The following is a 15,245-nucleotide window of genomic DNA, read 5'->3' on the forward strand; positions in this document are numbered from 1 at the left end:
TTAGCTCCCTCTTAAAGCCTGGGTCACCAAGTTTGTATATCATTCAGAGGACAGAGAATGTTAACAGTCAACAACCTTCCATCAAAACTTGGAAAAGTTAGGAAATAAACATTTTTGTTGTATTAGAGGAGGAAGCCAGAAGAGAGAGAGAGAAAAGTGAAGGGTGCAATTGTGGGTGCTGCATTCTGGGAGACGGACATTGATGTGTCAAAGACAGTTGGTCACTCTGGATGAAATGTAAGCAGAAGAGGGTAAATGGAAGGAAGAGGGTATGAAATAAAGAGCTGGATCTGTGATATGGTGCTGTTGGTTGAAGTTGGAAATAAAAATAATTCAGGGATGTAGTGCACAAAATTCGCTCTTTAGCACATAAGACAATGCTGAGCTTTTTTTGCCCATTCACACAAATCCTATTTGCCTGCATTTGGTCTGCATCCTACCATGCCTTGTCCATTCAAGATTAATTTATTGTCATGTAATAATACAAAAAAATGTAATATTACATGAAATTTCCTTCAAAGAGACAGAGTCGCTGATAATATTGCCTAGTTCCCCTTACAGAAAGACTAGCAAAAGAGAGTCCCTTCAGAGCCATTGAATGTCCATGGATTTGCTTCCAGTGGTCCTGCAGCCCTTACAATCCATCACCAACGCAGAGTCCAGCTCAAAAGCTCTGATGTGATCTGGAAACCTTTAGTGCCCAAGGCCCCTTCGGACCCCTTCTTGCCCTCAGCACCCTCATGAATCCCAGTTCAATGAGTCCTTCGACCGCCAGCAGCCTGTGAGAGTCCTTGTAAACCATCATGGCTGCTGCTGAGCATAGGTGCCACTGTCTTGAGCACAGAATCTGAGATTCCAGGATTTTTAATTAAAAATACCATCAGTTCATTTAACAGGCTGTTTAAAGTCCATATGGAGCCACTATCATAAGGACCGGGCGGTTAAATCCTGCGGAGCCGGTCATTCAGATGCCTGTCTAAATGTCTCTTAAATGTAGTAATTGTATCCACTTCCAACCCCTCCTCAGGCAGTGAGTTCTGGATATCAACTGGTTTTTGCGTAGTTTCATGTTAAATACCACTTCAAAAGTTTCCCATCTCATCGTAACTTTATGTCCTCTTGTTTTCAATAGCAAATTGAGTGAAAACCTTGTCGAGAGCAGATGAGCTCTGTCTTAGTGCAAGCTGCAACTCCCGGCTACCAGCCATTTTAACTATCTTCACTGTTCCTACACAGACGTGTTGGTCCTTGGCCTTATCTTTTCCTATGGTGAGGTAAAGCATAAATTTGAGGAACAGCATATCATATTCCTCTTGGAAAGCTTAAAATTAAAGGGCACGACATTTAATTTTCCAACTTCAACTAATTCCTTGCTCTGGTTCTACTGTCCATTCCTCTCAGTAGATGCTGCATAGCCCTCGTTCATAACTCAAAGGATGAGTCCTGCCAGCTGTTCCTCCTGTGCTTGTGAACTATTTACTGTCGGCTGGCAGCGAGATCAGGAGAAGAAGACAGATATTCAGTAATTAACATAAGAAGTAGAAAGTTCTTTGTGCCTATTCTGTCATTCAATAAGGTCACAACTGATCTTGGTGCCATTTTTATGCTCTAACCACATATTATTTTATTTCTTTAACATCTAAATAGTAACCAATCTTTGCCTTGATTATTCTCAGTTACTGATTTCTTAGGTAGAGAATTCCAAAGATTTAGCAGCCTCTGGTCGACAAAATTTCTCCTTATCTCTGTTCTGAATGAATGGCTTTTTAAAAAAGTCTTGAGATTAGCATTACTGGTGAAAAAGACAGATGAATTTAAAGCAAGACATACTATGTGCTCTGCTTCACAAACATAGTTGACACCCTCTACTCATGACTGCAATACAACTGCAGGGCTTGTCAATCCATTTGATTCACTGCATGGTGTCCTCAGGACCTGGAGTAGTGCATGCAGTTCAGATTTCCTTCCTTGAGAAAAGATGCATTGACTGTAGAGGCAGTGCAGAGGAGGTTTACCAGGTTGATTCCAGAGATGAAGGAGCTAGCCTATGAGGACAGATTGACTCTCTACCTGTTGGAATTCAGAAGAATAAAACCAGGTCCTATAGAAATATGTAAAATTATGAAAGGGATAGATAAGATGGAGGCAGGAAAGTTGTTTCCACTGATAGCGAGACTTGAACTAGGGAACGTAGCCTCAAGATTCAGGGGAGGAGATTTAGGATGGAAGTGAGGAGGAACTGTTTCTCCCAGAAGAATGAATCTGAGGAATTCTCTGCCCAAGGAAACAGTAGAGGCTGCCTCATTAAGTATACTTAAAACAGAGTGCGATAGATGTTTACACCACTGGGAAATTGAGTTAATAGGAAAAAGGCAAATGGATGCAGTGGAGTCCATGGCCATATCAGCTATGATCTTTTCAATGGCAGGGCAGGCTGGCCAGGCCAAATGGGCTCCTTCTGCTCCTATTTCTTGTGCTGTAAAAGCAAGAGATGACAGTGACTGCCTTCTCAATAACAATGTGTGGTGCTTGGATGTGGCATCCTCCAAATTCAGGTTTCAGATTTATTGTCGGAGTACATACTAGGTGTCGCATACAAACCTGAGGTTCCTTTTTCCTGTGGGCACGGCAGAATTACCACATATTGGTAGTGCAAAAAATTAACTGAACACAGCGTGACCATGTAAACAATCAAAAGAACTGTAAACAGATAACAAATGTAAACAAACATTGCCATACAGGGAGAGCAAAGAAGATCAATAAAGTGCACAAGTAAAAGTTCCTGATTGGGTTTGTTGTTGAGGAGTCTGATGGTAGAGGGGTAGGAGGGTACTCCAGCACCCTGGGCCTGGAATACTGAACTGTAAGAAGCTGCTCCTACTGTCTGCTGTGAGAATTCACATCAGTTATTCTGCCTGCAGTACACATGCCATCCCAGGAGACCATAAAGCTTTCTTTGCCACTCTGCCAATCTGGCTGTATCACCAAATGCTCCTCTGCAACCGTCTCTCACCCCACGGTGCCAACTAGCTTTGTATAAATGTGAACGTATCGCATTTGGTTTTTTTCATCTGACTCCTTTGTACAGATAGCAATCAGCTGAGGCCTTACAAAGATCCCCATTGGCTTTACTTTCAGTCCATTAATCAATCCTTGATCTGTGTTGGATTATTATCTCCTTAATTCCATGTGCAAATTTTAATCTGATAATTAACTCTTCTTGATACCAAGCAAGGATAGAGTAGTCATTGTCCTCACTTTTCATTCCATCGTGAGAACAAAGGAAATAAGAACAGGAGTGAAACACAAAAGTCTGCAGATGTTGCGATTGCAGTAAAAATACATAGAAATGCTGGAGGAACGTAGTCTGGTTCGCAGCATCCAGAGGAAGTAAAGCTATGTTACTGACATTTTGGCCCCGAGCCCTTCTTCAAGGACTAAGAAAGAACATGAAGGCTTAAGAATAAAGACTGAAGACTGGCTGGGAGAGGAGTCCACACTAGCAAAAGGTTTTAATTGGATATGATTAGAGGAGGGGTGAGAATTAATTTTGGCTCTGTGAAAGGAGACAGAGGGAGAAGGGGGAGAGAGAGGGACAGAGCTGGGGGGGGGTTTACCGAAAACCAGAGACGTTAATATTAATGCCAGCAGGAGTCTGCCATCTGACCCATTGAGCCTGCATTGCCATTCAAGATGATTATGGTGGATCTGACCATGGACTCAGCTCCAACAACTTGCCTTTCCCCCATAAACCTTAGTTCTGCTATGACACAAATTCTCTGTATTCTTTGCAGCATCATTCACAATGTTCTGTCACCTTCAACAAAATTCCACCACCAGGTACAATATCTCTTCTTCCAATCTTTCTCCATTCTACTGGGACAATTCCCTTCTTACCTCATTGGTGTGCTCTGTCCCCTTCTTGTGACCCTTTCCAAATCTGCAATAGTTATCCGTGTGCAGTGTTCATTCTGTGGTCTAGGCTTTTCTATTGCAGTGACTTAAATTTCGCACTTTTCACAAATTCCATCATGTCTTTTTTTCCCCTACACACAACCCTTGCCCCACTGACTGAAAATTAAAGCAAACTTGTCTTCCCTCCTTCCAGGTTCTGACAAAGGATCTTTGGCTGAAACAGTTCCTCGTTTTCATTTCACAGCTGTTGGCTGATCTGAATGTGTCCAGCATTTTCAGTTTTTATTTCAGATTTTTAGTACCTGCATCTTTATAATTTTTTTGTTTAAAATAAAAGGTATTAGAATGGTAAATCACTTATTGTGTGAAGGAGTGGGGAAATAATTTAAGTGAATGATGTACATGAAGAAAAAACACTACATTCAAGCACTTAAAGTAAAACACAAAAATCTGTAAGAATCGTGTATGAAGTGAAAACACACAACGCTGGAGAAACTCAGCCGGTCAAACAGTGTCCTTTATATTGCAAAGTTAAAAATACATAACAGATGTTTCGGGCTTGAGTCCTTCATTAAGGTATGGAAAAAGTTGCACCTACCAATATTTTCCCACACCTTGGTGAAGGGCTCAAGCCTAAAATGTCGGTTATGTATTTTTACCTTGGCTATATAAAGGACACTGTTTGACCAGCTGAGTTTCTCCAGCATTGTGTGTGTGTTTTACTTACCATGGAATATTTTTATTTGTGTATAAACCTTATTTTAAATATCAGTGATATGATGTTGATATGTATCATAAACCTTTTTTGCATTCAAAATTCTTTCAGTAACTTCAAAGTTGATTTTTTTTGCCTAAATGTTGATTTGAAATGTATAGACCTGAATGTTTTCAAATTGCAGTAAAATCTTCTTTGTATATGTTTTTCTGCTCATGTCAGCCAAATTACACAACTTCTTCTTTCCCTTAGTTGACCTCAGCTTTATCGGCCAGATACATGGTTGTGGCCATATTCAAATCTCACCTTTTTGTTTTATCTCCTCTGATCTGCAGGGACCTTTTGTTCATATTGCAAGTATGTGTGCTGCATTGCTGAGTAAATTCATGTCACTCTTTGGTGGAATTTATGAGGTAAGATCTTTTTACAGAGTTAGACATAATGATTGAAGCAACACAGTCATCTCTTTTGTTTACATCTGTTGTACCCTTTTACTTTTATCCCCCACCCTACTAGTGGTCTTTCCCCCCCCTCCCCTCCTATCTGCTTCTCCACTGCTCCCACCTTCTTCTCTCCAGTATCCTATCACCTCTTGGCCCCACCCTCCCTCTGTTAATTGCTTGCAATCTCCTCTTCCCATCTTGATCTCAACCTGCAACATTGACTGAACATTACTCTCCATGGACGCTGTCTGACCCTCTGAGTCCCTCCAGCTTCTCTCTGTTCACTCAGGATTCCAGCCTCTGCTGTTCTTGTGTTTCTTTAATTTGTCATCTCCTCCTCTTTGGAGTCAAAGTTATTGGGATTAGCAATGTACAAGTTATCATAAATTATCAGTGTTCTTATCGTGAAATTAATTTCTGAAGCAAGAATGCAAAATCCAAACTTCAAAATAACACTCTTGGTTTCAAACACAAGTTACTTTTTTTCCCTGAAACCTGAGAATTTGCAATGTTATCAAATGTGAAATATAGGCTAGAATGGGTCATAACTTTAAAGATGTGTATCAGTGCAAGTTAAATAAACAGATTGTCCAGGGAGTGCTATACATTATTCAACACAGAAAACTTTATTCAATTTGAAATAAGGTTGAAAAGAGGGTATATCAATGTTATACTGATAATTATAAGGAGAGACCAGATCAAATTTTCATTTGCACTCCCTGGGTGAGATTCCAGAAAAGTTGATTACCCACATTATGTGGAACTCATGTTATTGAAGATCAGGTATCAAGAGGCTGTTTGTTATTTCTGAAGAAAAATACTAAATTGTTTCTCTGCCAAACTTTGTGACACAAAGTCAAACTCTTTCTTTTCACCAGTTTATTCTACCCAGGACATTGTTGAATTGCAGCTTAAGTTCTACCTCTTTCGTAATAAAGTCAACATTCCAAAAGCTTTTTGATTAATTATAACCCTATTTGCCTGCAGTTAGTCCATATTCTTCTCAGCCCCTTCTTATCCATATATCTGTACAAATGCCTTCTAAACATTGTAATTGTACATACTTCTATAGCTTTCTTGGCAGCTCATTCCAGGTATGAACTACCCTCTAAGTGAAAAAGTTGCTCCTCAGTTCTCTCTTAAATCTCTTTTCTCTTACCTTAAACGCATACCCTATAATTAGAGAATGATTTACCCCGAGAAAAAGACTATGAACATTCACTTTTATCCATGCACCTCATGATTGTAAAAACTTCTACTAGATCCCTCCTCAGTCTCGTATGCGCCAAAGACTCCACCTCTCCCTCTCACCAAAGTCCTCCAGTTCCAGAAAAAATCTTAGTGAATTTCCTCTGTGCCCTTTCCAACATTGGTATACTCCCTATAGCTGGCCTACAAGAACTGCTGTATCATGGAGTTCCCAATGTTTGTACTCAGTATGTTATTAATGGAACATACCAAATGCCTCCTGCACCATCCTAGCCACTTGAGTTGCCACTTTTGTGGAATTTTACACCTGTATCCTTCAGTCTGTCTATTTCACAGCATTTTCCTGGGTCCTGCTATTCACTGTGTAAATCCTACCCTAGTTTGACGTGAACACCTCACACTTGTCAGAGTTAAATTCCATTTGCCACTCCTTGGCCCACCTTCCCAATTGATCTGGATCCTGTGTAAATTTTGGCGTCATCTGAAAATTTGCGAATGATCTCAATTACATTATTATCCAAATTGTTAATAGAGATAACAAATGATAGATCCATTGCTGATTTTGCTCATACCTTTTCGACTCCGGCCCGAAATATTGGTTACCCTTTATTTCCTATAGATGCTGCATAACCTACTGATTTGTCCAGCACATTTGTGCATTGCTCAAGTCATTTAATCAGTCTCTTCTGATATTGCTGAACTCCATGGTCATCTTGTGCTTGACTGTCTTTGATTTGGTTATCACTTTGTTCATTTAAAATTTTAATTATCGTGGCGATGGTACTAAAAACCAGGCTGGATATTTCCAATTACTGCTTTCTTCACAGGGGCCTTTGGTAACTCTGAGCTCGTACATATCTGACTAACTTGGAGGAGTAGAAATATATTTTTTAATGTCATGTCCATGTTAACATTTCAGGTTTTGACTAACCACATCACAAATGATGAAGTGGCAACTAATGACAAGCAATTTTTGTTAAGATGCTACTTTTATGATTTTCATTGAGGTGAATATGTGCAGTGGGTAGTTTTTCCCCCTGTAAGACTAGTTCAGTCGAGTGAAACGGTGACTGTAGTGAAAACACACAGTAACTGCTGGAGGAATACACTCAGTTTTGCAGCATCCATAGCATTGAAAATATTATTACTGATGTTTTGGCCTGAGCCCTTCCTCCAGGTGTAAGCAAAAAGCAGGTGCATGTCTCAATTAAGACTGAGAGAGAAAGGTGGAAAAATCAGAGGGGGATCGGGATTATGTATTACTGAATTTTTGAAGCAGGTGGTTCATGCAAAAATAATTTGTTGGCTTACCACACTGTGTCTGACTAACGTGCCTTTTAGTCACCAACCAATTTTAATGCAATGGAGTGTGGAGAATGAATTTGCAGCACTGGCGTCAAATCAACTAGTGTGCCGATCTATCACAATCAGCCTGTTTGTAATAATTCTGGCATGCACGAAAATTGCACATGCCACTGCCTTCCTAACATGGCAGATGGTTCAGGAAAACTTCTACCTACAACAAGAACCATTTCAACAACCACAAATATTAAAACAATGCAACCAACCCCTTTTTGTTATTTTTGTTAATATATAAAAGGGGGTTGACCAGGATGGAAGGAGATGAGCATTTCATAATAAGTTGGAACCACAGATTGGATTAAACCACTTTGGATTAACCTGAAATAAGTACATATATTCTCATCTCTCCAAATGCTTCTATTAACAATACAACATTATTTCATTGATTTTTAAAAAAAATTCAAGATTATTCTGTATAACTAAAATAAAGGTTATCTTTTGCACTTCATTCTAACATGTAAATAAAGGTTAATTTGATGGACAACTTTTTTTGACTTATTGGGAAGCCCATCCTTTCATCAGGAGGCAGAATTGGTCTGTTTTAAAAGTTATTTTATTTAATTTTTGTCAGAATGAATCCCGCAACATTGAGATGCTGGCAGCTGCATGTGCTGTTGGAGTTGGCTGCTGCTTTGCTGCCCCTATAGGAGGTAAGAATGCATTGTTTATCCATTGGAGAGGAAATGATCCTAAATACGTGGTCTCCATTTGTAAGCTAGCTTCACATATTTGAAAATAATAATTTAATTGAAGTGAATATTCTTTAAGTCTTCAGGCATGGTTATTTGTGGTACAGGTTAATGAGATTCTTGTGTTAAGATACAAACACAAAGCTCAAAAATACGTTTTTATATCAAGCAAATCTATTTACCATTTAATACAGTTTTTCTACAAGTTGACCTAGGGAATAATTCTTAATTGAATAAGGTGTTTAAAAAAAAATGTATAAGGAAAAAGGTTGAAAAAGATGATGAAAAGATATTTGAGGAAATAAAATTTTCAGAAGTGAAGAACCAGTTTATTTTCCAATATTCACCACAGTTCCCTTCTAATTTGTACAATTTGTAATAAAAATTTCTGAGTGATTTGTTCTACGGACGTCACCAATTGTTTTTATTTTAAATGAGCCATCTACCTCCAAAGGTGTAATGGGAGGTCGATGAAGAATTCATCAGCCATTTTATAAATGTATTGTAATAAATAATTGATCTCAGCTATGAATTAATTAATATATTGATGCTCTTGCCAACTTGATTTCAAATTTTGAAAATAAAATTAATTTCAAGGACTCTTGGTGCCAGCTTTCATCTGGTTCCATTTGAAGCTGTGTGTGTCTTACAAAGGGCTTGGCTGATGCTGAGACCAGAAACAGTTAGTAAAATTCAACAGAGAAGACAACTGGCAAAGCAGAGATTGTTCATTGTGTACTACATTTGGTGGTGTTGGTTAGTTCAGCTGCATTCAATAGCCTTCGGGAAATAACATTTCTGAGGAGGTAAACTGCTGTTATTCTGTATTTTCCTCTCTGGCTATATTAATAGTTGTGGACTTAGACATATTCAAGAATCATGTTATCCATTTCCAGGCCCATCAAATCATCTCCAAGTCTGCATGAGATGGTTAAAGGGATATTATTACCAACAGTGTAACTTTTGTGCCTTTCCTATTGTCTGTCTGGCTGTAAGGTGGTTGCAATATATAACCATAAAAATCAAAGTCATGAGGGCTCTCCTTGTAATTGGCAGTATCTTGATAGAACAGATAAGTTGATACAAGGTGACTGAGGACATCTATGATTAGCTTGTTGACCTACATTGACTCTGAGTGCATCAGTTCCCAAATTTTCATCCATATTTTAAAAATCCCTTCAAGTCCTTAAAACTTCCATTCATTGAACCGCCTCTGGTCCTATAGCCTTTTGCAATCACTGTGTTCCTCCAATTTGGCCGTCTTCCATGTCAATTTCAATCAGTTCAACATCAATTATCATGCACTCAGTGGTCTCAGAATTCCTTTCCTTAAAAATTCTGCTCTTCCCTTCCCTCTTTTAAGCATTCCTTGTTGAATAGGTAAATGTTCATCCAATCTGGTTTCATGCTACCTAATTCTGATCAAACCTTGTGAAGTTAAGGAGCAAAGCAAATGCATTTTTAATTCCTTCTTAAGGTCTATGCACAGTTTATTAAAGCCAGAAATGATAGATCCTCTTCAATGTTTCTGATGGTTAGTGAATTTTTTAAAAAGTTGAGTTGATTCAGAGGGTAGCTGGTGTTAACTTAGCAAGAATTGTATCCTCTGAGCCAGTGGAGTGATTGTAGTCCAATAGCTACCATGTCACTTCTACTAATGCCAGGTCTTGATCTATGATGTTTCTCAGGATTTGGCTGTGTCCTTATGATTGAAACAAGCTGTTGACTTGTTTGTTTAGTAACCGTAAGCCTGGTGCTAAGTGACTTTGTATCTGAGTTTTAAATACAGCAAACTTCTAATATGGAGTAAATGCTGGAGATCCAAAACAAAAACCAGAAAATACTCAACAGGTCAGGCAGCATCAGTGGGGCGTGAAACGGAGACAGTGTTACAAGTCATGGACAACTTCATCAGGTTTGGGGGGGGGGGCGCGATGAGAAGGCATGTGGGCTTTAAGTTGCAGGGAGGGAATGTCTGCAATAGGATGCAGGTCAAGGTTGTGAAGGTTCACTTGGGGACTGCCACTTGAACGGTCACTTGAAACAGTGGCAGGTGGAGGCGGAAGAGAAAAAAACCGAGCCACATTGAAACAGAAAGTATAGCCTCCCCCATAGTAGTGGGGGAAGGGGGATTCCCTGTCATTGTTAAATTCAGTGTTCAAATTTGCCTCTGAGATAAACAGGATCCCAAGTTATATCTCAAAGGAGGGAACTTTTGCTCCTCTCAAAAGACAAAGATGAGTATTTGAACATGTGGTTACACATTAAAGGTTTCATAGTTTAGAGTTTATCAAGTAAAAATGCCCCATATAAGATTATTTAGAAAAAACTAATAGAGTGATTTGGGCAGTGTTTAACACTACTTTTCTCTTTCTGACCCTTTCCCTTTTCCATTTTTTAACAGATTAACAACAGCAATGATATATTTATTATACAGATTTCTTAATTCCTTTGACAGAGTCAGTATTTTTAATCCATTCTCATTTAACATTGTAATCCTGATTTACGGCCACAAATAGTGACCTTGTGGCTTTTGCTGATCTTGCAGCTATTGCTTTTAGGTTAGCAATACCTTATTTGAGTGTTGGCAATGTGTTACCCTTTAACTTCTGCTTTTCTGACTGCTCTACTGCTGTGGCTGCTCAACTTTATTTGCATGTTTGCAGTAGTCCTTGGACACAGCCAAGTTTCATGCTTGTCTTCAATTTTATTTTATTTTTGTGCTTCTTTTTCTTCTTCGAATGTTTGTTCTGTTGTTGTATTTCTTAAAAGTATGCAGAATTAACTTTCATCCCATGTCATTAAGTGCATTAAAATTGTTGATCAATTTGTTCTGGCCTCCTTCCAATAGGTGTCCTTTTCAGTATTGAAGTAACATCAACGTTTTTTGCTGTCAGAAATTACTGGCGTGGTTTCTTCGCTGCTACCTTCAGTGCCTTTATTTTTCGCGTCTTGGCTGTCTGGAACAAAGACGAAGGTATATCAAAATAACAAGTAGATTGTGAAACTCCAAATGAAATGCCCCATTTGTCCTTAGATAATAAATAAGATATGTACTTCCATTCGTCTTTTGCAGAGACCATCACGGCCTTATTTAAAACTCGATTCCGTCTCGATTTTCCATTTGATCTTCAAGAACTTCCCGCTTTTGCAGTAATTGGGTATGTGTTTGTCATGAGGCAGCTTTAATTTGTTTAAATATCTTCAAGCAGTGTGCTGTTCTTAAAACATAATTTAGCATAAATCAATGCATAAATGTTGAACAGGTCACTTTTGTACATTAAAATGGTTTGATCTGCATTAATGGATTAGTATTCTTTGTGTGCTTGATAGGATACAGGCGATGCAGGTAGCAGGTGATACAGGCGATGCAGGTAGCAGGTGATACAGGTGATGCTAGTAGCAGGTGATACAGGTGATGCTAGTAGCAGGTGATACAGGTGATGCTAGTAGCAGGTGATACAGGTGATGCTAGTAGCAGGTGATACAGGTGATGCTAGTAGCAGGTGATACAGGTGATGCTAGTAGCAGGTGATACAGGTGATGCTAGTAGCAGGTGATACAGGTGATGCTAGTAGCAGGTGATACAGGTGATGCTAGTAGCAGGTGATACAGGTGATGCTAGTAGCAGGTGATACAGGTGATGCTAGTAGCAGGTGATACAGGTGATGCTAGTAGCAGGTGATACAGGTGATGCTAGTAGCAGTGCTTAAGTGGTACCATTGCATTGCAAGTAACATTTAGTATCTGCTCCAGATCAAGGACACAGTCATAGAGCCTTCCACACACTACTTTTTGATTTTTTTAAAAATGCAAAGCCTACTAATGATGGTGTGACCAATGATCATATTTGATTTTAGTTATCAATAGCTTTGCCTTGGGCTACCATGCCCCAAAACAATAGAACACCCTTCCTTAATCCCTCTGTCTCCATCCTTCTCATTTGTCCCTTGATATACCTTCTGAAATTTCATCAAGCTCATCTGTGCCTTTTTGTAGTAAATTTTGTTCAATAGGCCTGTGTGAGAAACTGGGATGTTTAACTTGTTCAAAGATTGTACTTGTGGAAATTGTTGCTGTGTTGATGACAAAGTTAAATCAGACGGAATAAAAAAATAATGACTATTGAAACAAAAGTAAGAAAAAATTGTGATTCAACCACACACCATTCTAATGGAGAACTGTTTCATCATTCCTGTATTGTTACTGTGCCTTAATCCTTGAGCTCTCTACCTACAGCAATGTGAGGAGTACCTTTACCATAAGCATTGTCACAGTTCAGGTTGTTGACAAACCAACAAGGGATGAGCAATAAATCTTGCCGTCGACACCTAGATTCTGCAAAATATGAAGCTAGTGATTGTCACCGTTCCATCCTCATTAGACTAAACGGATTTAGAATTTTTCAACAGTGGTGCTACTTACTCCTCTCCAGCAACACGGGAAGGATGTGGAGGTATTGTGACTTATACCTGAGGAAGTGGTTTTGGAGGGGAGGTTGGCAATGCTCCAAAACTGGATCCCATTTTGCACCAAAATCTTTTGCTGTGCAATGTTGTTCCCCAATGCTGAACGTTGATGATGGCAGGCAGACTGTTTTGAACTTACAGAAATGTCAATGGTTGATTGGAGAGCTGAATGGTTTCCAGGATTCAGTCTGCTATTTTGGGCGCCAGTGGTTTTTCACCCTTGGGAGTCTTGGTTGAGTTCAACGTAAGTAATGTTCAATCGCTGGCTAATTATATTAAATTTGGCAGATAATATAAATTAATGGAAAGTAAGCTAAGTGATAGAGATCTTTCCTAGTCAGACCAATGAATGTCCTTTTTAAGAACCATGCTAACAGGGAGGCATGTGTTCATTGGCTGAACATTCAAGATTCAATTTATTGTCATTGTAGGAAAACAATGTGAGGCAGACAGATTCACCAATGGTAGAAATTGCCTAAAGTGCTTCTTACATTGTGCATTTCTAGCTGTTCATTCCAATGTGCAGCTTGAAATAATTGAACGCTGTTGGAAAATATGAATTATTATATGTTTCTGTTAATTTGGGAATTATTCTGGTGGTTCTGAGATGTTTATCGATAAATTCCACCCCCCCCCCAAAAAAAAACACTGATCACAAGTATGCACCTTTGCTAAGAGATCACATAAACCCATTTCTTAAAACTGCCTAGACTTTTGGCTTGGAAATAAGAAATGTTAAGCCTTTGCAAGTGGATAATCATTTTCATCATTCAAGAAATGATATTGTAGCCGTACTAGGATCTGCTGAACATTATGAAAAAAATAATGTGGATACTAAGCGCACAACAATCCCACTAAAATTACAGCACATTCTGGACTTCTTCACCCTTAGGTTTATGAAAATGAAAATAGCTTTTAAGGTTATTCCACACCTAAAGGTGAATGTCTTGTCCTCGAGAGGAAGAATTTGTTCAAATAATGCTTATGTTACCTGGAATATGTCATAATTGCCAAGACGTTACTATAGAAACCAGAAGTGGAAGTTGCAATTCGTGGTGTGAGAAAGCAGGAGAAAAATTAGAGCCTCAGCTGTACAAATGTTAGTTGTGATTGACTTAAAATAGTGAATTATAAAATTACCATATTAAGCAATTAATAATCTTTAATTATTTGCAATATTCTTTTGCATTATATAATGTTCTGATATAAATTTTATCTTTGATTGCAATCCATCTTGTATACTATATTATTTGAAAATAGTTTAAAGAAAACATTTTGAACAATTGATATAACACAGTCTCAACTGTGTTTGATCAACCTGTGAAAGCATTTGAATGGTACATTATTGAAACATGACAAGATGTTATTTTCCATCTTTCTTTTTAGTCACAGCTTCTTATAGTAGTATTAACAATAAAAGTCAGGTCACTCGTCTGAGTTTTACTGGAACCATGTAATCCAGTACTATCTGTCAGATTAAACCAGCTCCCCTATCAGGCTTGCCTGGTCTGGAGAGTGGCTAGACATCCTGCAGGATGAAAAGCAAGACCTATCAAAGGTTGGATAAACTCTCCCACAGGGTCAATGACCATCTGACAAACACATGCCATGAAGCACAGAAAGGGCATCCCTTGCATCGAAGCTTGGTCTGGCCATTCACTGCAACAGAACGTCCCCCAGCTGTCTTGGATCTCACTGTGCTGCTGGATCTGGGAGGGGATGCTGAGAGGGTGGATCTGGACCTGTGCAACCCCTACTCACCTAAATCCATTCACGCACATGCTGTTCCTTTCTGAGGAGTGGGGTATCCTCTTATCAAACCCCACAAACTGACTGCAAGAACCATCATCTCCAATTGGCAGGATAGCCAGAGTATGTCTGCTTTCCTTCAACTATTTTACTCTTCTACAGAAAGTTGCTTTCAAACTTTTTTTATTGAATATTGACAATTTAAAAGGGCCTGTGGATTCAATTTAAATATTAAAAAATTATGGTGGTATGAGGAGGAACGAGTCATTTTAACTGGAACAAAAGCCAGAAACCCTGAGAAATTTCTACAGATGTGTAATGGAAAATGTGCTGACCGGCTGAATCATGGTCTGGTGTGGGAACACAAGTACCCCTGAGCGTAAAGCCCTCCAAAAGGTAGTGGACACAGCCCAGGACATCACAGGCAAATTCCTCCTGACTATCAAGAACATCTGCAGGGAATGCTGCAGAAGGAGAGCAGCAGCAATCATCAAGCATCCAAACCACCCAGCACACGCTCTCTTCTCACTGCTACCATCAGGAAAGAGGGATAGGTGCCACCAAGTTCAGGAACAGCTGCTACCCCTCCACCATCAGACTCCTTTTTTAAAATATTTTATTTAAATTTACCATGTAACATGTATTCATGTTAAAATACAAAATATAATAATGTGATCATATCAAATCCATTATA

At 39.0% G+C, this 15,245-nt stretch overlaps 1 protein-coding gene across 4 annotated transcripts in view; it reads left to right on the plus strand.

Annotated features, from left to right (window-relative positions):
- Window positions 1-15,245, plus strand: part of clcn2c (chloride channel 2c) — a 366,518-nt gene that overhangs the window by 187,711 nt on the left and 163,562 nt on the right. For all 4 annotated transcript variants that reach the window (XM_069897081.1, XM_069897082.1, XM_069897083.1 and 1 more), the window contains exons 6-9: window positions 4,966-5,043; window positions 8,216-8,294; window positions 11,185-11,310; window positions 11,410-11,494. In XM_069897081.1, the coding sequence (XP_069753182.1) occupies window positions 4,966-5,043; window positions 8,216-8,294; window positions 11,185-11,310; window positions 11,410-11,494 (368 nt within the window). The remainder of the gene's footprint in view (window positions 1-4,965; window positions 5,044-8,215; window positions 8,295-11,184; window positions 11,311-11,409; window positions 11,495-15,245) is intronic.

Source organism: Narcine bancroftii, chromosome 9 (genome assembly GCF_036971445.1).
Source record: "Narcine bancroftii isolate sNarBan1 chromosome 9, sNarBan1.hap1, whole genome shotgun sequence".
NCBI lineage: Eukaryota > Metazoa > Chordata > Chondrichthyes > Torpediniformes > Narcinidae > Narcine > Narcine bancroftii.